The sequence below is a fragment of the Bombus bifarius genome, unplaced genomic scaffold, assembly GCF_011952205.1.
Source record: "Bombus bifarius isolate JDL3187 unplaced genomic scaffold, Bbif_JDL3187 scf7180000008199, whole genome shotgun sequence".
Taxonomy (NCBI): Eukaryota; Metazoa; Arthropoda; class Insecta; order Hymenoptera; family Apidae; genus Bombus; species Bombus bifarius.
This window is the reverse complement of record NW_022884505.1, coordinates 6,003,375-6,028,912: the sequence shown is the minus strand read 5'-3', so window position 1 is coordinate 6,028,912 and position 25,538 is coordinate 6,003,375. Positions and strand designations below refer to the sequence as shown.

Genomic DNA, 25,538 nt, shown 5'->3' with positions numbered 1-25,538 from the left:
TATAACGTAGATGTATTTTATGACGTATGGAATAAGGAAGGATTCTTCGAAATATTTTCTTTACAGGATAACCGTGTCTCCGTGTCCACTAAAGTTAAAAGCTTGATATTCGGCCATATATGTATGTCGCATTAAGGTTGGAATTTTGAGCGTTCGATGAACCTTCACTCAAATTTACCATCGAGGATATAGCTGATATCTATTGGTACGAATAGGTGGACACTACAAGAGGCTATAAGTAATAGCGGCGATCGGATGGTCGAGACGTCGATGACAACGAATTCAGGTTCGATAACGAATCCACGGTCCACGGAATGACGAATGCGATGTGATACACGTATAACTCCACGTACAAGTGAAACTTATCTGCATGAACTGAAAAAAAAGTCCAAGTGGAACTGCCCTTATATATTCCTCTCCACACCTCTCGGGTCAAACTTTGTTTTTAAGGAAAGCGTAGCTATAGTAAAAGTCTGGACTAGGGTATTGGGGGTTTTCCCAACATTGCAAGAGGAAAGTCCCGATGTCCTTTCATCTGCGACGTATATATAGCAAGCATTCGCATACGTACGTGTGTAAAGATCCGCTCGGGATGATCCATTCGATCGCGTATCATTTACCACTCTATCGCTTCTGTTAACTTAAAGCGTTAAAACGATTCCTCTTGCGACTTCTTCGCGCGAATACCACCATCGATTATCCAAAAACCTGTGGAAACTGAAAAGCGATCGCGGTCCACAATTTCATCGAATCACCCTGCACGGTTTCACGCGTACCGATAACTGGATCCCGCCCCGGGCAACGAAGCGTACACAGATAATAGGTCGATTATTTTCCATTCTGGCAAACGACGTAAAAGTGGGTCGCACGAAATCCGCGTCGTCGATAGCGACGGTTCAGTCTGCTGGAAGGTGCCTTCCGACTGATCCAGTTGTAGCTTATCAGCCGTCTTTTCCGAGCTGGCGTTCTACAGCCTAGTTCTCGGGGGAATCCAGACTTTGTCTAATTGCCATCGATCCATTCCTGGCTGGTAGACGGAGGAACGAGCGTCTTTTAGGGAAACGGCGCGGAGTCAGATCCGCCGAACGGTATAGAAATCGAGTCGAATCACGCGGGTTTAACGATGCTTCTCGTTGGATTTCTCGTTGGATTTCTCGTTGGATTTCTCGTTGGATTTCTCGTTGGATATCTCGTTGGATTTCTCGTTGGAAGATGACGGGTAATAATGGATAAGAATCTCTAGACTATCGCTCGACGAAGCGTCCAGCGCACGGAATCGTGGTAAAACGATGGAACTTGAGCGGTGGAAAACGTTTCACCCTTTCGACCGAGGTCGACTTTGGGAACGGTACAAACGATGGGCAGCCACGCGCCTCGAACATTGGACATCGTAAGAAGGGGAACAAGAACGGGGGACCTGGGACGAAGAAAAGGGGAGGAAGGAAGGGGTAGGGTCGACAACAGTCCGGAAATTGAAGAAGAACACTCGATGCGGTCGGACCAGGGAAAAAATGTGACGCGCGCGCGCGCGCGCGGTAGAGGGAGAGAGAGAGGGAGAGAGAGAGAGAATGGGTGAGAGAGAGAGAGAGGAGAGGGAAAAGAGGGAAATCGACATGGCAATGTCAAAATAGCAGTATAGAATGGTCGGCAAGGAGGAGTCGGAGGAAGCTGCGGTCAGAAGGAAGGAGAAAATCTCTCGGGAGGTCGAGTCGGACACGCGCGATGATAAAGAGGGTAGCAGGCTCCCGCTAGGAGCTCGATCTGAAAAGTTTCTTTATGAGCGTAGATACGCCGACTCGTAAAGTTCTGCGCGAATCGAGCGTCGAGTGTATGAAAAGGGCAATGTCGGCAGTGAATCGCGGAACGACGAAAGAAAAGGAAAAAAGCCGGGGAATACGGAAGAAACCGTGCTGGGAGACGAGCGGGAAAACTAGGCTGGAAGAGGCGCGGCGATTCGAACGAGTAAAAGGAGGAGAAGAAGGAGATTCGTGGAAGAAGTCACTTTGTGGAAACCGTTGGACGATATCGCGATAGCCGATATAAAAGGGAAGTGAATAAAAGGACCGCCTCAATACGATATTCTCGTGGAGAAGTTTACTCGCCGAGTCACTCGTGTAACGATCAAAAATTTTCAAATTATTTTCATCGCGACGCGCCCCTCTGCATCCGCTCGTATCCCCCTTTCTCGCTTCTCCCGAAACGCTTTTAATCGACTCGCCTGGAATCCGAGGAAAATTTCTCCTGACCCTCTTCGATCATCCGCGAAACAGACTGGGGACGAGGAAACGGTTTCGGACCTATGAAAAATTAGCGCGCTGTTTAATCAATGTTCCGCGACATCGCGGCAAAATTTGTCAACCGTTACTTCAAATAGAACGTTCGAGAATAGCTTGTCTCTGTCTGAAGATAAAAAAAGTTGGTAAAAAATATTATGGTCCAATTTACTTTTCGTATCTACAATCTTATTTATGCGCAGCAAAAGTAGCAGCTGTAATAAAACACGCGTTACGATCCACTTGAGTAATCTGCCCCTCGAGGCGAGCGAGTTTGCGCGAGACGTGTAATGTGAAATTCCGGCAGTAGCGCGACTCGCCACTCGCCACTTGCTACTCGCCACTCGCGGCTCGATCGAGCGCTACATAGATGATTCGCATTACCGTCCAATGTTTAATCTAGTTGCTTGATACTTACATCTATTAAAAAAAAAAAAAAAAAGAAAAAAAAAGAAAGAGCAACGGGATGTAAAGCTGCGGTTGCCATCGCTGTTTTTCCACCGTTATACGGAACGTAGGAACGTAGAATTACCGTGCATCCACGAAAATCGACCGGCATCATCCGCATCCCGTATTTCGGCCGCAACTATGTTTCCTGCGGGACTTGATTATGCGCGTGACCATTTTGCGCTTAATTTGCCCGAGCGTTTTATCCCGGCTCGGAAATCGAGAACGGGCGCGACGTTTGGCCAGTCAGCCATCCAGCCAGCAAACCGAGTATGTATATCGACGCGACACGCGGCCGTGTTTTTCCTGCTTCCCGTCGTTTGTCCACCGACGAATCTCGATTGCTGTTGCGTAACAACGAATTACACATCGACACCGCTCGCAAAAAATCATCGAAATTGTAAATTTCGCGCGATCGACCGGCCCGAGGCGGTGGGAACTGGACTTTCGCTGGAGTTTGTCGCAAAAGTTATTGGCATTTACAACGAAGCGATTAAAGAACGTGTGTTCTTAGACGACACACTGGGATATAAAAATTAAGTTTATAACTGGTACAGCGTTCGTGAGCCGGGGCCAATGAATTATCGTTCGCTTTGAAAATGTATTTCTCTGTGTTACATTTTCCGTGGCAGAGCTACGACAATGCATAGAATTATAAGCAGGAAATTAACAGCAACTTCTGCTTTATTTATTTCATCGTTATCCGCCCGAATGATTTACAGGAGTTCATAAACTTTTCCGGTGCGCGGTTTCTCGTTAATTTTCGATCGGCCGTTTACATAATACGCTTTATTCCCACCAACGAGCGCGGACAGCCGTGTCAAATAAATTTCTCTACGAAATATTTAATTTCACAGGACATTTGGCTTCGCTCGTCTTTTGTATCGGGCCGAGTTAAACCGCGGCCTCGGACACTCTATAAACCTGTTTACATTCGTAATGGCCGTTTAATATCAGAAACTACGTAACAATCACGGTCTAACTTTGGCTCCCTTCTTTTTGGCTCCCTTTCCACGCCAAGTAACGTTTAATCGAACACAAAGTTAAACACCATTCGTTTTTCTTTTAAATAGTCGTGCTTAAACGTTCGCGAATACGTTCGTCTTCCGTTATTTAAACTATTTAGGAAAGGGCGAAGGAAAGGATTCGCGCGCGGTTTCGCGAACAACCAGCAAGCAGAGGCGGTCGCGTTCCGCGGAGAGTCGCTGAAGAAATGGCAATCGAAGGGCAACTGCACGGCGTCCTAGCGCCGTTTCAAGATTATTGCCTTCGTCCGTTTCGATAGATTTTACAGTTACCAAGCGAGCTACTATCGTTCGATCGTCGGACCTTTCTTCCCGTGCAACTGAACTTTTATCGCCGCTCCCTTATCGGTGGCCGGTCCGAGCGAGGCGGTCGGTCGCATGCAAAATTTTCCAGGCCACCGCTCCAACAGAAACAAGTCCGTATCGTGCACGCACAGGATAGGAACCGGCCAATTATTTTCACGGTGGATTTCGAGTTATCTGCGCGTGGTCGAAGACGCCATGCACCGAACTGGTAACTGCTCGGCTCTCTAGATCCGGTAAGCCGCGTCGAAATTGCTTCCTCTTGCCGAAAATAACAGTTTAGTCCGGAGTCCAGCGAAAAATTTCACGGCGTTGCGCCGTTTCTACCGTTCTACCGACAACCGCTGTCTCGTTTAAAAGGCGCACCAACGTACATATAATATGCAAAGTACACAAAGTGTCTCGACTACGTATTTAGGTTACCGTGCGTTAAGTTTTCAGCTTAAAGTTAAGGGCCGGGAAGGGGGGCTTAGGGCGGGCAAGGGGGAAGCGACGCTTTCTTGCGCGCTAAATTGCGTACAATTGGACATCTCTTTCGAGAAGTTGAATCGCTTGGTCGATGGTAACAGCGTAGTAGTAAACGAGCAGCAAGCGGCACTTTGGATACAACCGTCGAGCAAATGACAGGATTAGGAGAAGGTGAATTTCCTGCGAACCGTTTACACTGTCCGACACGTTTCGACGAGACTCGGCTCGAGCAATTGAATAAAAAGATCACGGAGGTGACGGTTGAATGCAAAGCCGCTTTAAACCTGCACCCGTCTCGCGTCCAACGAGAGGCTTAATCGTCGAATTACCGTAACAGCCGGATCTCGCCAACTACGCACGTGTTTTCGTTGGCTGGCTATAAAAGGAGAAACAGCGAGATCCACCTTTGTTAATTCGTGAGCCAGAAACGAGGTAAAAAACGAAAATCAAGTTACAGGCAAGTTTTTCAAACGATTCGCCGAAACGTTACATTTGCGAGGTTAAAACGCTTTGGAAAGTAATTGCGTTGCGTTGCGTTGCAACTGCGATTGTGGGGGAAAAATCGTTGGAACGGTAAGCGGGAAAATGATATTTATCGAAATTTTCGAAGAAATATCGATTTAATGCGCGTAAACGAGCAACCATGTAAAGGATCGTCCATTTTTCATGGAAATATTTCGGAATAAAGATAAGGACAGCGGCCTGTTTAACCAAGGATCGCGTCGCGACGTTAAACGGCGACCGACCAAAATTTACCCAACGAATTTCCGAGATCGCTTCGTAAACGAGCCTTTCGACCGCGTTTAATCCTGTCGCGCGTTAAGAGATACCGTGCCTCGAGTACCTCTAATTCGTGCACCCTCTGTGGCAATTTAATTCCCTGCAAATCCATTTTTCTTGCGACTGTAATTAATGCATGGAAGGCAAAGCTCCGCTTTGAAGTGGCGACCGAAGCGGAAAAACGAATGTAGACATTACCGTTTCTTTTTCCGAGGGAAGAGATTTGCGAGAATACGAGCCGCTCGAATCTCCGTCGCTCTACTTAAATTCTGCAAAAGTCGGGAAAGGAACGGCGGCCGGTAGCCCGGTCGTCCCACGGGACTGATGTATCGAGCGGAGAAGAAAAGATTTGTCGTCACGATGCTGTTACGCGTTCGTCTTTAAATTTGTTTCGCTTCATCGCGCGCCCTTCCACTTTTTCCCGCAGCGATCCTAACGTTTGACGATGTCGTCGACGATGGAAAAGACCGCTGTTCCGAACCCAACTACGTAAACGTATAATTCGCTTCGAACGGTTTACGAATGTCCTAAGGATTCTCTCGTAAGAAGGAAAACGAAAGAAATTCGCGGAATAACATTTCCGAGAAGCGTATTTCGTTTGGAGGTGGCTGGTTCGTGATCGCGTATACGGGAAATTCTATTCGGCATCGCGTGCGCGCTCCTCTTACGCGATGAACGATTTTCAAAGCAAATGGTCCTATGCAAATGCATAGATCGTGTTGTTTCGTATCCGAGAATCCGTCGAATCGCCGCGAATCCATTTGGAGGAGAAATGCGAGATGCCGAGAGGCCGGAGACCCGATTCTGCCAGCGTTCGCCTATTCCAGTATTCCGGCGGGGAGCGAGGATTGGACTCGGAGGGGCTGCAGAAAGAAAACGACCATTAATACAAAAGCTATTTTTATTCTTTAATCTCGTATCAGTCGTGAAAAATCCTTCGCTACATCAAAAGTACGTACGACATGTGCAGAATCGAATACATTACGTTATACACGGTAATACAAATCGTATTGCTCAATCCTTTGGAACATCGTGTGTACATGAGCGCGTGTACGTATTACATGTATACTTATATACTTATATTTATATTTATGTATATATATATATATATATATATGTATATATATATATATGTATATGAATGTGGATTCACGGAGGTGATCGCGGTGTATATATGCCGATGTATGCGCGCACGCGCGCCTATGTGTACGTGTGTGTGCACAAACGATATAGATGTGCGACTGTGTAATTGTGCGGAATCGTAATTCCGTTCGCGACGAACTTTACGGTCGAAGGGAGGGTCGAACGAGATCGATACGTCTGCCCTCGATTCTCCTCTCCCCCTTACTTATCTCTCCTCTTTTTTCCTGGCCCTTTTACCGCCTTTCTCTCCCATTTTCTAACGATTACGGCGAAAAACTTGACGCGACCTCGTCGTAGTCCCATCCTAATCCTTTTGCCGTCCATGCCACGCTTCGCGCGCTTCTCTGCCGCTTTCCCATCGGCTACTAACATTCTTCTCCCGTCTCTCGTCCGACAGCCATGATATTCGTTACACCGTGCGAAAGGAAAACACGCTGACCGAGTTTCACCAACTTGGTCGATACGTTCGTGTTCTGACTCGATTCGAGGCAATCTAAGCAGGGGGTTCGCGAGTCACGAACGCCGCAAAGCACGAGGTTTACGCGGAGCCGGCGCTTCTTCGAGTCTCGATAGTAAACCGTGTTTCGTCGCTGAGAATCTTAATCCGATATCGCGTTTGACGCACCATTCCAATTTGCGCTTGTTCGCGGGTTTCCGTCTTCTATCCGAAATTTAATATCGTGCCTCGTATAGAATTCCAATATCGAATAATAACGGCGAATTAATAAAAAGAAGAAAAAAAGCTAAACGAAACAAGTCAGGTTCGGTGAAAGAAAAGGTTCGAATATTTCCATATCTCAGCCGTTTCCAGTCCATGCTCGATTCGTCGAAGACAAGAGGAAACCATCGACGTGTCAAATAGGAAAAGCAATACGTCTACGAAGCTACGCGATTGCGGGTTGTTTCCTCGAATCGACGAAATATTGCCACGGTGCAGCCATATTTCGCAACGATGATCAAGAAGAAAGAAAAGTTGGAATAATGTTGCTGCGCTCGGATCGCCAGGCGTCAGAGACACCGCGATCGCGCGAGATTTGCCGTTTCCACGGAACGTTGCTCGTTCCTCGCGAAAATTTCGATATAAATTCTCTACAGCGTTGATCGCGATCCATCGATCGACAAACAGGCGTCTGCTTGTATTTCATACATATATTCATAGCAGTGCTATGTAGTAGACGGTACGGCGTAGTTACACGACTCTCGGCTTCCTCGCTGCGAGCTATTCAGTTTCGTCCGACACCGGCGAAACTTTCTTCCGATGCGTTCAACAACCTGTTCTCTGATTCTCTTTGCGCTCTATCCGGTTTCGAAAGAAGGCCGAGATTACAGCTGTGATCTGTTAACTGTTATTCTCCCGTGAAATAGGATGAAAATTACGCGTATGCCCTGAAAAATAGGAAAAGTCTCAAGAACCGGACCAACTACTCGCTTCGAAACGAACCACGCGATTACGCCTGAGATGCCTGGGATCGTGCCTGCGGATCGCGTCCAAACTCGTGGCGATGTTTGCGAAACGACGTTTGGACTCTGACGAACGTCATCGAGACGACAAGCTGCAACGAGATTAAAGACACGCGAAGAGAATGCTACTGGGATCGATTTTGCCGGAGCACCAGTCGCGTGGGAAGTTTGATGGCGGCACGCGTCGCTCGATAATTCAACGCGTATCTCGTAACCGAACGCAAACACCAGGAAGTCGATGGACGAATCTCGTCCGACCGCGCGTTTAATCTCGATTTCGTTTAAGCTCGATTCTCACGCGCCGCTTCTCTCCCCCGTCAACTTCAAAAATTCGATTCCTTTCGAAAACCGAACCTCTCCGAACGAAGAAGGTATTTCACGGTTCTCGGTGTTTTAGAAGATACGCGAGTATAAGGTGAGAAGAGCGACTCCGCGAGTAACAAGGTATGCTCGTGCTGCTCGTAGAGCGTTTCGCGTTGTTGGAATAGCAATGTCGGCAAATGGAATAGGTATAGGAATAAGCAAACGATGGAAGCATTTGATCGACCTTGAAACGAGATCCGCTGTAACAGAATGAGCCGCGTTACCGCGTTGAACAACCATGATTTCGATAGCAGGGGAATAGTAGCGAATGTGTGATCGGAGATTCGAGGAGAGGCAAAAGTATCGTAACCCAGGACGGTAAACACGGTTACATCGAGCAAATTATCGCAACCAGACACACCACGACGGGATGTACGTTCTCGTTACGGCGAAAGCGGTACCTACGGGGCACGGATCCAAGTACCGAGTCGAACAGCAAAGTCTATGAATGACGAAGGTTGACGAGCAATTTCCTGACGTTCTATAAACACGCCTCTCGCAATTTTCACACCGCGACGAGTTCGATATCCGAAGCGAAGGCAGATAAGCGGGCTGCCTCGACGTTATCCGCTGCTTTGAAACTGATCCGGGATCGGTGGCCAGCTACGCGCGGTCCATTAAATTCTAATCATCGTAATTACACCGTATCCTTTATCGAGCCAGTCAGTGTTCGATTAAATTGAAAGTATTCGTGAAATGGACGGCAAGGAGCTGCTACCTCGTACAGCGTTGCTACGAGTTCCATATTAATTCGGTCGTCGCCTGGTCGACGGTTCCCGATCGAGGCCACCGTGCGGTTAATGTTTAATTTCGATTATGCATCGATTTAATCAACGCGGCTTGGCCTGCACTCCTCGTCCAGCAGCGGAAGCATAATTTTCAGCATATTGGAAATTGGAGAATCATCAATTTGGGAAATCGCCAGCAGAAAGCGCTGGTATAATGGCAATTGATTCGCCGCGAAGAGCGTCCATCTCCGAGCGAATAGAAAGCTGTGAATCAGCAAAAAAGGATTGGCACGACACGAAGAGTCAATGGTTTTTGATCTGTATAGGGAGGGCGGGGGGATGACAATGGCGACCAGCTTGACGATATCGTCGAAACGGTGAACCGCATTAGCGTCAAATAATTAAATTGTCGCGCGCCAATAACCATCGTTTATACCGGCTAATAATTATCACGGTCCGTTGCCACGCTCGTAACCAGTCGTTAATCGTCGACGAACAAGCGCGTGAAAATATTCAGCCGATCAAACGGCGAGAACCTTTGCGTCTGGCGTTAAGCTTTGGAAATACACAGGGAGCGAGATAGAAAATAACGAATCAACGAATCGCGACGATTCATTATTTGCCGCGTGCAATAACGCGCGAGGACGCGTGGCTGCGTCAACGCTCGTTACCCGTCCCGTTAAACGCTAAGGTAAAATCGCCGTTAATAAACGAGCGTCGTTGATAAACGAGCGGACGCCGCGAGCGTCCAAGACTCGACGGTTTTACTAGATTCGGACCATCTATCGACTGTTAAGTTCCAACCTCGCACGAACTAGGTACGTACTAAGCGTGGATGGAAAGAGGCTGTGACAGGATGTTGCTATCCTACCGAGAGGGACGGGTTAGGTAATAAGGTTTAGATGAATTTTGGATTCGAGAACCGTTGCGCGTGATACGACGGAATGAGTATGGTCGTGAGACCGTAAACGGCACACTTTGCGCAGTAATACCGTAGGCCTTGTTAAACGACGCCGCTGCCAGTCCAATCTCAAGAGAATGTAGCTTTCATTAGGACCCAGACACGCGGTTTCCATTACACCGTTACGTTACATTGCGCGTTACGTTGTAAATTCTGCCACAGGGGAAACGATACGGATTTCGCTGGACTCGCGACATATATAAAATCCTGCTGCCAACTCTACAGCGTTAACACCTGTCTGTAAAATCTTCGGCAACTCGTTGGAAAACCGGACATCCGTCCTGAAATCCGCGACAGCTTCGCAAGAGGATTAAACGGAAACAAGGTATACAGGCGTGTCGCGGCAGAAAACAACGGCAACTATCCGAAACACGAGTCCACGTCGAAGATCGTCGGGAGTCGGGCGGACGAAGCTCGGCGAAAAAAGGCTGCCGAAAACCATGAAACGGTGACGGTTGGCGCGACAACGATCGGCATTTCGAACGATGCGCGTGCATTCGGTGCCACGGCACAGCCTCGATGCCTGTTACTAGGTGGACAACGAGCATCCGCCCTGCAAACAGTGATTATCCCGGTTGTGTCCGCGGCACAACAAGCCCTTTCAACGCGGCCACGCGTGCTTGTTCGAGCGTTTGCAGAGGCCCGTTACCGTTAGTCGGCAACCAGGAAGAGGAGTCGGGCGATTACGATTTCGTGGCACGCGGGCACGAATCCGGAAGTCGACCGACATCGTTCGCCGATTCTGCAGGGATTCCTGGGTTTCGGCGAATTCCAATAGCCGGGCTCCGGTCGTCCAACACGTTTCCGTACTGTCCGATCCCGTTTCTACTGTTTTCTCTGTTTCTCTATCGCGTTCGCGTAACTCGTTTAAGCTCGCCGCGCGTTTCTATACGTTCCGCAGAAGTGTATTCTGCCGTCCCCGAGGATCACAACAGCAGTCGTTCCGGATGCACGTTTCGTTCCTATGTGTTTCGCGTTCGAGTCACAGCCACCTGTTGTTTGTTGCAAAGCGGGTTGCAAAAATGGAACTCGGAGGGAAAATCGTCGTGGGTCCTCGCCAACGTAGCCGAACAGGCATAGTTCGACAGACTGGTCGTTTCGCGAATACATCCTGGCGAGAAAGGACTAAAAGTTTGTTCCGGGATGAAACAAAGAGAAGAAAAGAGAAGAAAGAAAGAAGCAAGAGAAACGATACGAGTGAAATAAAAATGTTAAGTTCGATACGTTTGTCTAATAGCGCGTCAGAGACGAAATTGAAAAACGTTGGAAAATGTGGAACGAACGGCCGAAAATGGAAAATTAAATTCTATAAAATATAAGCGAACGAATCGAGGTGGAAGATGCGTTTGTTCCGTTTAAAGCTTGCTTTTTCGCCTTTGATTGTCGCGCCACGAACGATAAATTCACCATCGATTATCGGGAGGCGAACGAGTTTCACGATGCCAGTTACTACGCGAGCGAGGTCGGGAAGAGCGGCTGAAAAATGGGAAAAATTCGACGAAACGAGCGCGTCCAATTAATCCGGAAAAAGTACAACATATTCATTGCGCACAACATCGAAGGGGAAAATTCGAGCGAAGCCACGATAAGAGCCCTGTTGAACGAGCGGCGCGTTCCGATCGTCGATGGGAAAGTGTAAAAAAGGAAAATAAAAGAAGAAAGGACGGTAACACGCGGAGAACAAAGCGGTGTAGGTACATGAACACGTGCGTTTTGTACATCGACGCGATGGGAAAACGAGACGAGGTTCGGGGAACATCGTAAACCTAATTCCACTCGGGGCGTGCCAAATAATCTGGACCGCGTCGTAACTCAAAAAGCGGCGTTGCCGCGGTCGTGAATTACGGCGCGTCCGTGGTCGAGCAGCGACGATTTTTTTCCTGAAAATTTTATTGCTAGCCTGCGCGTGCACCGCGTACGGATGCGCCACGCAAATTATTACGTTTGATATATTGCCGTGAAATTCTTCATCGAAACATTCTCCCTTTTCGCTGGTTTGACAAACCGATAAACGCGGTTCGACGCCAACGGGCGGTCCCTTTCGTATCTGGCGTACGTGTGCAAGAGGAAACCGGAAGAGTATTTCCATTCGCGACTCGCAGTTGGCGAACATCGTCCTTCGACTCGCTTGGAACGTCGAGGCAGAGACGGGAGGCGAGCTTCGATCGATGATCGCTGATCCGACTTTCGCAAGTGCGAACGTTGACGCGAGTACGGCAACACGAGTAACCTCGAGGTGAAAAAAGACTCGAGTGAACTCGATTTCCTTCGTACAAACCGAGAACATTTTCGTGCTACTCGTAAACACGGAGGAGTGCGTAGACTCGGTTCGCTTTCAGCTACCACTGATCCCAAGTGTCGCTTCCTATTGTCGCGGCTAACCAAGTTTCCGTCTCGACGATCCTTTCGCCAATCACCCGGATACCCTGTAAAACGCCGTTAACGCTGATTCAAAATTTTGTGTGCGCGTGTGTGCGTGCGCGCGAGCGAGACGCGGGGCGTATCGAACGAAAAATTCGAGGGGTCGTGGTATTCGGGCCGTGGTGAGCTCGGAAGGATGTGCGGATTCGAGTTCACGCTTCGAGGCGGAGAGACTGTCGCCGTTCGTCCGTGAATCGGCCGATGATCGACAAGAGGCAGAAAAGAGGGCAGCAGCAGTTGCCTATACGATCGCCCGAATAGACGATCCACTACTAAACGGAGCTGTGCATCCTTTCGCTGCACGTCCGACGGTCCGCCATCCGCTGATCGTAATTCGTAAACCTAACGTTGGATCGGGCTAGATAGATAGCCCTCGAAGAACGATCGATTCGTTTATTACCTAGATTCTAGATGAACCGATCTTGCCGCTTGATCGGTGCGACGCCAGCCTGGTTCGCGATACACCACCAACCTCGCGCGGATTCGTTGAACAAATTCCGAGAAAAACGTGTACGTCTTCTTCCTGGACGAAGATGAGGAGTCACGGTGAAAATTGTACGAGTGTTTTGCAGTCGGTTGTTGGTATCGATTGGTCGAGTATCGCGAAGCAACGCGTACGATCGAACTCTTAAAAATCGGCTACACAACGATAACGAATACAGGGCGAGAAGACGGAGCGAGCGGTTGCCTGGTCACGCGTGTTAGGCTCTACGACACCTTTCAAAAAATATCTACTTTCCGCGCGTGTCCAGCGCGTGTTCTGACCAACCCTCGTTTCCGCCTATTCACATTCACGTCTGTATACTTGTATTATATATAATATGTGGACATTTACGTACGTGTGTGTCCGTTGGTTTTCGCGTTTTCCAGAGTGGTGTACAAATTTATACATATGTATATGTATATTTAACGTGTCTGTACATGGGGCTAGCCGAGGCCTATACCGGCTCTCTCGTAATCTCGCACAGTTCACCAGTCTTAAACACCGAGTTAACGTTATTATCACTACGGTAGAATTGCTATAACCTTTCGTCGGAACATTCCAGACCGGATAGAGCCTGTTCGTTTCTTGGGAAACCGACGAGCAGTAGACTCTAATAACGATACAATTGGTTAGCCTAAAGAGGAAATGACCAGGAGATGGAACGGTGGATGAAGGGGGTGAAGGATGCGTATGAACTTGAGCAGATATCGAACGAGTCCTCTCGAGGGACTCGTAAACCAGCAGAGTATTCTCGTTTCTTCTCCGTCGTATCCTTTTTTTCGTTTCGAAAGCACGCTTCTCTCTCGCGCTTTGCGCTCCTCTTACCGCTTACAGTGGCTGCAAACGAGTTGCTATTCCACGCATTTGCATCTCTTACTTTTAAACGTACCGTGTACGATGAAAGACGTCCATTTTAACGAGGCGAAAGAGTTTGTGTTTGTTAACGGAAGAATATTCTTAAGCTTTAAGGTCGGTAGTACGCCATTCGGTATTTCACTCTCCACTACACGCTCCTTTGTAATTTCTTTCGTTTCTTACACTTTGACACACACTCGTCCCACTCGTCCCCTATGTACATACAAACAATTTCTCTCAACTATTTCATCGAGGATTCCCGCGCTATCAAACGCATAACTTTGACAAAGTTGACCACCGTTGCCAACCAGCGAGCAAAGTTACCGTTCGTTCCAGAAACGTTTCCAATTTCCGGCTGTAGTCGGAGTGACAGATCGCAATAGTACGAGCGAGCGTAAAGGGCGAGCGTTCTTCGGTACGTGGACAGATCAGCTTCGATCGGACTGCGCGATCGGATCAGCCGGTTTTCAAAATTCCGACTGCGCTCGCGGCCGTTCGTTTGCGTTCGTCGGCTTCCGTAAGCTCTTGGAAAATTCGATTCCTCTGATCGGTGCACCGCTCGCGTAACCCTCGTTCCGGCAAATTCCATTGCCAAGCGAGGCTGGCGAGAATGGTCGAGATCTGCGTTCCGGAACCATGCGAAAATTCCCTGCACCAGTCGCCATCGAACTTGCATCCACGTCGATCGTTCGACAACGCCGAAAAATCGCTCGCTCGCTCTTCTATTTTGCGGATTTTGCTCGACTAACCGAGCTCGTATAATTTCAACGCAGAATTTCCTGAATTTCCCTATGCTCTCCTCTCCGACAAACAACTCGAATTTTTCGCCAAAAGTTCTATACCGAAAACGGCTTTTACGACGCTTTTCACCTGGAAAAAGCTGGTGAAAAATCCGTTGCCGCGTTCGAACGTTGCCCCCCCTCCCCCTCTCACTTTGCGGGGTAGACGATTTGATTAGCAACGCTGGCTGTTCCTCGAACACGGAGACCTGTTACTGACAAGAAATTATTATCCGCAGACACGTGATTCGGGACGCCTGGGAAGCCTCGCACCTGATTAATCCATTACGTTTCCGTTGCTCCGGCTCCTTTTGTTCCTGCTCAACCGGCATTTTGGCCGCACGACGTTTGATATCTATTCTCGCAGACAACGACGGCGACGGCGACGGCGACGGGGACGACGACGACGACGACGACGACGACAACGACGACGTAGCTCTCTCTGTCGAGTTTCTTGTTCTGCCAATCGTGTCCGTGCCTTGTTTCCCTTGGATTAATTTGTCCGAACGTACGTCCCGACAGTTTCCTCGGTTCGTGTACGCGACAGATCCGCTGTCTCTGCTCTGCCCCCGGGAACCGAGATAATCGGATTCGAAACGACCCGGCGGTCTTCTGCTCTATGCGCGAGCCATCTTCGTGTCGTCGATCCCGAGTTCTCTTAGACGTCCATCGCGTCGCCAACGTATCCCTCGTCGGGACTCTCCGGATGATGAGGCGGCTGGAGATCGTCCGCCCTGGCGGCGGCTGCCGCGGCAGCTTCCCGGGCAGTTTTGCTTAATAGCGATCTCGGCGACAGCGGCGTCGTCTCGCCTCTGTAGGCGGCTGGGGGAGAGGGAATGAACGGTACCTCGGGAAACACGGCGACCGGCGACACCGGGGACACAGGAAGCTGCTGCTGAATGGGTTGCTCGACCGGTTGAATCGGCTGCGATTGTTGAGCGGGGTAAGGGTATCCCTCGGCGGTGTACCTGGTGTCGGTTCGAGGCAGCACGGGGTCGTATCCTGGCGATCTGGCGAGGAACTCCGCTTCCCTCGAGTACCTGGCTGGTGGCGCGACCGCGGAACCTTCCACCGGCATCCTCTGCCTGAGACGCGGTAGCGTGCTCGCGGCGCTGAAAGGGATCTTCGGTAGGCCAAAGTTGAGCGGGTAACCGTCTTGATCGAGATAGCTCAGCTGTGGGATATTCGCTGGTCGTAGATCGGGTTGCAGCGGGTATCCGGAGTCGTATTCCAGGATCTGTCTGTCACCGGGCTGATGGCGATACAACTGACCGTATCCGACGTCCGTTGTCTCTGGCACCTCGTTTATCAGATCTGGTTCCGTCAGATACTTGGAAACCGGGCTGCAGTACGGTTCCTCCAGGTTTCTGTGCTCTCTGCGTTCGAGTGTCGCGGCTCGGTTCAACTCTCGTTCGGTGTACGAAACCATCTGCTGGTGCTCGAGCCCGATCAAGCTGCCGTTGCCCTTTCTGCACGGTAAACTGGTGGCGGTATCCTTGGTGATAGGCATAACAGATTTGTTCTGCGATACCAGAGCTTTCGAGTTCCTTTTGCGGTCGCGACGACGTTTCCGCACGCAGAACACTATGCTACCGATCAGAGAGCCCAGGGCAAACAGAGTGCCCAGCAGAGCACCAGCTGCTATGGCCACCACGTATCCCGATCTTGAGCGATCGTTTGGCGGTTCCACGGTTATTTTCTCTTGGAACAGCACTCGCAAAGATAAATTCGCCTCCGCGGACCCCGCTCCGTTCTCTGCTATGCACGTGTACGTGCCCTCGTTCAAAGTCTCCACGGAGTAGAGTAGCAGAGTGCTGCTCGTGTTGATCCCGCCGCGCTGCCTGTAGACGTATCTGCAACGAATCGTCAAACTCAAATCAACAAGTCGTGTTTCTTTTCTTATACTTTTGATACATAGATCTCTGCTGTAGAGATAGAGATAGATAGAAAGAAAGAGAGAGAGAGAGAAAGAGAGAGAGAGAGAGAGAAAGAGAGTGGAAAACGCAAGTTTGGTAAGGGTGTAATGGCGAAGATGCAAGTTAACCTTTCGTCGCGATTGAATTTCGTTGCAAACACGCAGCCCGTATGATTTGAAATTAGAATGCTGTCCCCGCTAACGATAGCTCTGTTCGCCTTTCGTCGGAACTATGGCGGTTAAAATGTCTTAGAAATTTCACGGAATCGCGCCATACGCGCTCGATTTGAAACGAGCTTGTTTAAAAACGTGCTTTTGAAAACGCGTCGCGACACACCGTTTGCGATGAAAACTGTATGGCGATCGCGATACGCCGGCTTCGCGCCGTTTGGCCCCGTTCGCCACCCTCCTTTTTCACTCTTCTGGCCGTCGTGCGCAATTTGAATTATTAACGAGGCGCAAGTATCGTTAACGGCGGGGTGAAAAGCACTCGTGTTTCGTGTCACCGGACAGGCATAACAGCCCTGGAAAAATTCACGCGGGAAAACCATTGAAATTCTACGGAGACGTCGTTAAAAATTCGTGGTACAAGGAGGAACCCGGCGTCGCCGCGCCGTTAATTAGAATACTTCCGTGATTAACGACCGTGACGAGCGTCTTTTCGAAGAGCTAGAATTCGACGTCGAATCGCGACGCTGTTCGCAACGCAATTTTCACGGACAATTTGCCAGTGTAATAACAAGCGCTGCAAGAAACACGCGCTGGGTTGGCTATATCGCTATAGCGAGAAATTTTCAACAGAGGAGATACTCGAACGTTATCGAAGTTTTATTTAGATTGCGAACGATCGCGACCGAACGTCGCCTTGTTCGCGATGCTTCTCGTTGGGTCGCGTCGCGTCGCGTCGCGTCGCGTCGATGAGAATCAACAGCTGGAATTGCTTTTGCACGAGAAACTTTAACATCGTCTGCGGTTCGACGATACTGGCAACGAATATTTCGAAGGTCTAGCGGTTCGGTGAGTCGGTGATTGACTATTTATTTAGCCAACTTTGAGATTGAAGTTGGGAAGGAGGCTGCACTTACCGGGGAAAGGTGGTAGCCGAGGAAGCGGAGAGCGTGTCGTTCTCGTTCTGGAGTTCGCAGAGTTCGCCGTTGAACCACCAGGTGAGCTTGGCAGCCGGGACGGCGTAAACGTCGCACTTGAGCGTGACGTTGTCTCCCTCGTAGGCCTCCACTCGGTTCCGCAGCTCGATCCGTGGCAGGCAAGCGAGTTCGTTGACGGTCTTGATCTGTTTGCCGCGGAGTTTGGCAGGAGCGTCGCAGACGGGGTCGGACTCCTGAGGGGCGGCCGGCGCGGATTCCTTGAGCCAAGCTTGCGTGGCCTGCAGACGACAATCGCAGACCCAGGGATTGTTGTGCAGCGTGAGTCCGCGGAGGCTGCCGCCTAGGGGCAGCGTGCGTTCGGGCACGCGAGTCAACCGATTGCCGTCGAGTCGTAGCCACTCGAGCAGATGAAGGCCGTCGAACGCCCCCTGCTCGATATTCTCCAGCCGGCAGTGACTCAATTCCAGGTTGGTCAGATGCGGCAGATGCTGGAACGCTGCTGCACGGATCTCCAGTATAGGATTGCCGTTGAGCAGTAGCTTCATCAGATTCGAGTAGGAGGGGAAAGTTTCGCTAGGTATCTCCTCGATCAGATTCTCCGATAGATCCAACTCCACCAGCCCCACCAGACCGACGAACGCTCTGGCTGCTATACGGCTGATGTGCGATCTACTCAGGTACAGTCGTTGCAGATTGATCAAGCCGAGCGCGTGAAAGCATTCCGGCGGCAGACTGACCAGATGATTGTTCGACAGATCCAACACCTGGGTCTCCTCTCTGGCGCCTTGGGGAAGTCCCTTGAGGTCTCGATTCGCGCACTCCACCCACTCTTTCCCGCTCTTCCACTTGCACGTGCACATGTTCGGGCAGCCCTCCACCACCGGCCACGTCCACGATAACAGCATCATCGTCCCGAGAAGCGCGCCTCTCCACCACCAGGCTCGTACACTCCAGCACATTGTGTTTCGTTCCTCGAGATCTCCAGCGACCCGCTCTCTCTCTCTCTCTCTCTCTCTCTCTATCTATCTCATCTTATACTCGATCTCGTTTCACGCTTTTATCTCTACTTTGGCCTTCCGCCGATGCTTCGTCTCGCCGAAAACATCGCCAACGATCCCCTCGTCCTCCAAGATGGTTGGTCCGGTCTGCAAACTCGTCGAGGCGACGCGGTCGATCTCCTGAAACAACAACGATCATCGATCGACGATTAGTCCAAGTCGATTCCCGATCGTTCCACTGCACACTGGAAAAAAAGAAAGAAAGAAAAAAAGAATAACGAAGAAATTTGGCGTTAACGAGCTGCCCGTCCTACAACTTCTAACCGCGTAGGAGATGCCACACCCCCGGAGACGCTATTCCTTTACCTGCCGGTAACAACCCGATCGACGATATTTTCATATCTAGGTAACTAATGGTGCTTCGTTTTAGACAGCTGGCTCGCAGTGTGCACATGCTCTCCGTAAATGAGCGCAGCTATTCCACCCGCCTGCATATACACGCTCTTTAAAACGACGAGGTTAGCGCGTTCATCATCGTACAAAAATTTATGAGCTTACAACGAACGCACGAAAAATAGGTCAGAAGGTTCCATCGAGGCTTTATATTTTTCAGACGAGCTCGTTCTATTTGCTACTTCGCCAGTTCCGGGTTCGTGATGTCTAACGCAAGGCAAAAAAAGAAAAGGGAAAGAAAAAACGAAGAAGCGGTAAAAAGGAAAGAAAGAAAGGAAGAAAGGTAGATAGAAAGAAACGTAAAGTAAAACAAGAAACGCTTTTCGTCGCTCGACGATTAATTAGTAATAACGACGTGAAAGCATCGACTTGGCACAACGAGGCGTGTAATTGGTTGGAAATTCAGCGTTCGTGGCACCCATGAAACAGACACTGTTGACGTTTCCATAGATCGGCGTAGGTACTGTTCTCTAATTGACGTAGCGCGTATTGATAATTAATCGTCCGACCCTGCGGTACATTTTGAACGAGGCATCGGAGCGCGTACCAATCGATGCGTCACGCAGCCATCGACGCAGAGCGAGTAAGTAGGCGGTACGTGTACTTGAAAATTAGGCCGTGATAGCGGCGTCCTTATTTGCAAGACACGGGATCCGGGTTCGCTTCTCCGTAGGACACCGAGTCTCGATCGTAAACCCTGGGGCTCGTAAAGTTGGCGCGGAACCTTTCCTATGATCGATTCATCTCGCCGGAACGATGGTCGTTTCAACGATTGACGTTCTCCGCGGCGGGAACCTATCTCGTTCCCTCCTAAATGCTTGATTAACCATCGACGAACGATCTACGGATTTGTCGCGATGAGAATTCAACGACGTAGCGTTATTATCGCGAGGAACGAAATAGCTGTTAGTTAGTTAGAATTAGCCGTTCTAAGCTACCATCGGAAATAGTTTCGCCGATGGGTCAGATCGAGTAACGAGAATTCGATGTTCCGGCTGGGAGAAAGCTGGCAACCTTGACGAAAGCGGAGTACGCAAAGCTGCCCGTCCGTATCTTTCGCTCGTAAAAGTGCGATCAGGAATCGGCGAGGAGGATGGAGTTCTGCCGGCGAGAGAGCCGGGCGTATTTTATGGAAAAATCTGGCCCGCGTTAGGCTGCACAAAACTTGGAAAATCTTGGCGAGACGGGTGCGAGGACGAGAGAAGGGATTCAGCGAGAGTAGGAAAGTGTGTAGTCGGAGGACTTTGAAAGTGGGAGTCGAGAGGCGATGGGAAAACCGAGGAGGAGCAAGAAAGAGCAGAGTGTATCGCGTTGCGAGGAAACTCGTCGCATAAACGAGAAGTTAATCCCTTTAGGAAGTGTTTTTCCAGCTTTGATATGCTCGCGCCACCGTGTCGTTTCGTATTCCGAACGGACGAGTCCTCTTCTCGAGTGAATATCGCGGAGGAAACTGCGGGTTTCGCGAAAACCGGAGTTTCGCCGTGGTAGACGGAGCAAATGGAAATTGTTCCTGTTCGACGCGTTAAATCCACCGCCGTGGCAAATCCTCTTTGTCGCGATGTCGAAGTGCTGAAATCGCGGTCCATTAGCGAAATCTCCAAGATCGAGCGGATACAAGCACGGGTCAAGAGCTGTTCGATATCGATGAAGGTAGAATCCTCGTTTAGTCGAACATTTGACGAGAGACGGAAGATGAAATCCTTGGTCCGGTCAACGATCGAACAGAAACAGCGAGCAACTGCAACTATCGAATAACCGTGGAAACACGGTCGGAGCTGGGTTCGGAGTGCGCGAAAGAAAGCGTCGGCAAGTTGGCGAGGGAGAAACGGCGAGACGTTTCGTCGGCGAAAAAGGTGGCGGACGATGCGGACAACCGACGGAGCGGAGAGATGGGAGTATAGCGAAGAGGGGAGGAGCGAGAGCGTGTGCATTCTGACGGCGAAGACGTCGGCTGGAGAAGAAACACTCCTGGCGGCGCGGGGTGGCGACCGATATCAGGATATCGGAATATCGAGCGGCCGCGCCGCGACCTGGCGTGGCGGTTAGGCGCGCAAACCCCACGATTTTTCGTGGCTTTATTCCAGCATGCCCCGTTCAACGAGGTTTCCCAGCGGCTCTGGTGCAAAGGGAGGCCTCCAGGATATTGCCTGCTCGACATTTCCAATCCAATATCTACTATCGCCGCTTTTTTCCTCCGCAATTCCGACGATGCTCCTTCTAACGCGCTAACGTTTCCCCAGCCTCTGGCGAACCAACGTCTTTGCGTGGTTCCTCGTCGATCGGATCCAGCGGACCACACAGCATTAAGAACATCACGCTTCTTCGATGCCAGCATCGTTGGCACGTTCGTAGTCCAAACTGTCGAGCGATATTTATTACCGTCGCTGTTCGCGGAAACCATCGTAGACGCCGTTTCTGCGTCTCTCCTCCGAATTTGTCCGGTTTAACGAGCAACGGTCCGAGTCGACTTTTGTATCTTCGAACAGTGTATCGTACTATATCGTAGCGAAGGGAATACGTCGATGGTAGAGGAAGAAGGTTCTCTGTACGCAGCACGTTTCTACTTTGAACGGGCCTGATCGAAATGCGCGTCGGGGGAAAGCTTCCATTGCCAAGACTTCTATCTCCGTGGGATCGTTTGGGTCGAATAAACAAATGGGGACGCTCGACAGACACCTCGTAGAATTCGTAAAGACGAAGAGGAGTGGCACAGGCCTACCACTAATGAAATTCGAACCTAAATACCTCTGACGCGGAAACGCTTGAAATACCGTGGCAATTCCACTCGTATTTCCTGATTTTGTCGAATTCCCTCTCTTATCGGATAGGCGAAACCAACGTGTCTATCACCTGCGGAACGGCCTGCGTTTATTAAGCCGGTAATGATAAAATCGTGGGTGGAAGGTCTCGCCGAAAGAGCCCCGATAAAACGAGAGTCGCGATAGCTTTCGGATCGTTCTTTATCGGTTCGTGACGCAAAACCCGTAGATGAAAGAAAGAGAAACGTCTGAACTTGAAGCAGAGAGAAGAACTGACTAAATCGAAGGATACGAGGCGCGCGAAACATTGCGCAAGAATGGTAAATTGCTCGTTCGGCGATATCCGGTCACCGAATATCATCGAAAATCATCCGGTTCGACTGAAATTTCATGGACTTTTTAGCGACGTTAAACGACGTTAAACGACGTTAAACGACGTTAAACGACTTCTACTTTTCAAACGGCGGCCAGAATACTTTCACCGGTTCGCCGAGATATCCACCGGTTAAACGCTCTTAAAAACCGGTTAAAGCTCTTAAAAACGCGCAAGAAATTGCCAGATACTAGGTATAAAACGCGCCGTGTCACGAAACGCGCTGTTTCTTCCTCCGTTCTAGTCGAACCAGCCCTGACACCCTAGCCATTCGCGCGAAAATGAAAGAGGAGACGAAAAATGGGAATTCGATGTATTCTCGATAGCATTTCCGATAAACTGGATGCCGCGCCGCGTCTTCGAGAATCCAACTTCGAGTTTCTTGCCTGCCGCGAAGAAGGTAATGGTCTCTATCGCGAAACGAATTCAACGACGAGCGTTCGTCGAGACGAAGAAAAACGCCAGTGGGGAAATATTCGCAGACTTGCCGAGATACGAGCATCGCACGAAGATGGAAAATGCCAGTGGAACGAAAGAAACGGTGATTCTACGCTCGAATTAAATATCGTGCGAACGAATTGTTTATGAACGTTTGCAACGTTCGTATTCGTGGCTAGAGAAATAACGTATCGTATCGTATCGTATCGGATCGAAACGACAGATGCGCGATATTTCTTGCCGCGATAGAATCGCGCGTCTATTATTTCCACGTAAAAGGAAAGAAAGTTTCGGGACGACCCGATACTTTGATCGTGCCAGTCGAGTCGTCGAACGAGAATAAAGCGAATCGGAAAAAAGCAGAGACGGGGAGCGTTCCTCGGAGAACGAGACAACGAGTAAGAATACAAACGAATTTAATTAACATCGACCGGTGATTGGCCGCATTAAGCGTCGCTGGACAAAGGGGAAGCGGTGACAAAAGAGTCGACGAGATATTCGTTAAAGTTGCTTGCATCCGATCGAAGCTGTTGTTCGTGGCTCTTCTACCGAGAAAAAGGCCATCAAAGTCTTCGTCCTCGACTTACAATACCCTGGACGAACAAGAGGACAACCTACGGGTCTCTCATCGATCCGACCGAGTGGACCAAATCCACCCTTATTTCTCCCACTCCGCCGCTAGAGGTTCCCAAACTTTCGGATATTCGCGTCTCTTTTTCCTTCCAATTTCCGAATATCTGCCGCGATCTTTGCCCGTGCAACGGGATTTTACTCGTTCCGAGTGGAACGAAATTAACAGGATATCGGACAGTCTGCGATTAGATTGTCGCTGATTTCGATGAACGAGTGTGTCTCCTCCTTGAACATAGGAAGCGTATGTATTGGCCGGCGTTCCGATTTCGAGCGACCAGACGATTTATCAAGCTTGAGAACCTCTTGCTTTTAACCCTCGTTCCCTCGCTCGCCCTTGGAATCTTCCACCTTTTCAATCTTCTCCTCGACCGTTCTTCTTCGGTTTACTCGGATTCTTTTCGTCTGCGGAAACCCAGAAGCGTAAACAACTACGACGGCGCACCGAAATCACTCGGACGCTGACGTCGAAAGACGCGGGTACTAATCCCGACGAGGAAACTGGCTTCCCTCTCGATGGATGCTCCAGATGCTCCAGACTCTCTGTTCTCAAGCTTCTCGCCCGGATTTCATGCATTTAAAGCACCATTTATCAATTCTCTTAGCCAATTACAAGCACGATTATTGCGAATCGCGTCCGTTATAAATCGGAGAGAACGGTACCCCGACACGTGACAGGCTTACAAACCTTCCATGAAAGATGAATCCCGAGCCATTTTCGCGGCGAGTCGTAAACCTCGGCTTTTCGCAGTAAAACGGGTTTACCCGGCGTCACCAATTTTTTCTATCGGCGAAGAAACGAGAAGAATCGGCGAAGAATCGGCAAAGAATCGGCGCGATCGTTCCGGTTCGCGTTTCAAAAATTTCTGCTCGCGCCATTCGATTCCATAAAACTGGAAGAACGGAGATAACGGCGGATCAAACCTGGAATCGGGAATGTCCTCGTTCGATTCGTCAACGATCGATCTACGGAATTCGGCAATTTTACGCTCCGTTCGAGCAGATTGTATTTAAAAAAGACAAACGCAAACGCGCGTCTCTTTTCTTCTCCTCGTCGGCCTGCCAAGGATAGGAGAACGTCGGTGACGATTTCAAAGAATCGTGTCGTGCGAAAGAAGACAGAAAAAGAAAAAAAGAAGAAAAAAGGGAATTTTCTTTCGATTCGGTGCCGGCTATCCTTTCGAAGATGGTTTGTACTTTGATTTTTCATCCATCATCCCTTCGCCTTACCTCGTGCCTTTCTTACCGTACGAAATCCGTTTTCGCATTTTCGTTTCGCAGAATTTGGAATTCTTTCGCATGGCTCGAGATTCATTCGCTGACGTTATCGTTACGTTTAATGCATCCTTGGCATGCTACGCATCGTCTCGATTCTTTCACACCTTGATACGTGACGACGCTTTCATGTCTCTGCTCGTTCCATATTATAGGTATCCCTTCGGAAACGAAAAATCTCCGTTTCTAAGATGGTTCGATCGGCGAAATTGAAGATGATCGGAGGCTAATAAGGTATGAAACTCGTTTCGTCCTGGCTTTTCCACCGTCTATTACGTATTTTCAATTTCGCGACTAATAGAAAAATTGGGAAACGAGTCGACCAGTAAGTAAAAAGTAAGATACAAGTATCCCATAAGTGTCACACGGATTCTGACCGAAGATTGAAAAGCCAAGATTATCGAAAAGAAGATCAGGCTTGTGACAATCTGTTTTCGAATACGGGATACTCGTGATCGATGATAAGCGTCCGAGTCAAGTTGGAGAGGGATGTCCACCGACGACCGAGGGGGGTTCACCGACGAGACGCGAGTTCCTAGCTACGTTTGCCGCATAATTATGCCGTAATTCGGGTCGCCAGTGAATCCCACGGAGTCTAACCTAGTTTCCGATGCGATGCAACTTCCGTTGCATCGAACGTTATCGTCCTTTCGTTTTCCTCGCGCGAGCCTGCTTTCGGTGTCGCGGTATGATTCGTTTCGAAAGGACGAGATAATTTGTAACTGCTACACGACGAAGCCATCTTCGAAATGCTCTTCCAGCGGAATTATTCACGGATACGTGGACGAGCGCAACGATGCCAACGAACGCTCGAAGAAACTGACGATAATCGATAAACGTTAGCAACGTAACACTTTGACGACCGGAGACGCGAATTAAAACTACTGTTTCCTACTGTTAAATAAAACAGCGAAGAGGAAGAAGAGAAAAGGCAACGGATGCTATTAAACGAACGGTTCTCGTATAAAATACGACCGTCGAAGTATTAAATTGGAGGGCACGTTTGCGCCAAGAGTTTCGTCCGATTCTACGGAAAGGTAACGGGTCGTTCGCGTTATTCAGTCATTTTAAAGATACTCTTATCGCGGTGATCGAGAAGC

General features: G+C 49.5%; 1 protein-coding gene across 1 annotated transcript in view; it reads right to left on the bottom strand.

Moving 5' to 3' along the window:
• Positions 1-6,179: 6,179 nt before the first annotated feature.
• Positions 6,180-25,538, bottom strand: part of LOC117210175 (leucine-rich repeat-containing protein 24-like) — a 68,016-nt gene continuing 48,657 nt past the window's right edge. The window contains exons 2-3 of the mRNA XM_033452927.1: positions 17,492-18,690; positions 6,180-16,344 (exon numbers count right to left, since the gene is read on the bottom strand). Coding sequence (XP_033308818.1) covers positions 15,150-16,344; positions 17,492-18,471 — 2,175 coding nt within the window. The 5' untranslated portion in view covers positions 18,472-18,690 and the 3' untranslated portion in view covers positions 6,180-15,149. The remainder of the gene's footprint in view (positions 16,345-17,491; positions 18,691-25,538) is intronic.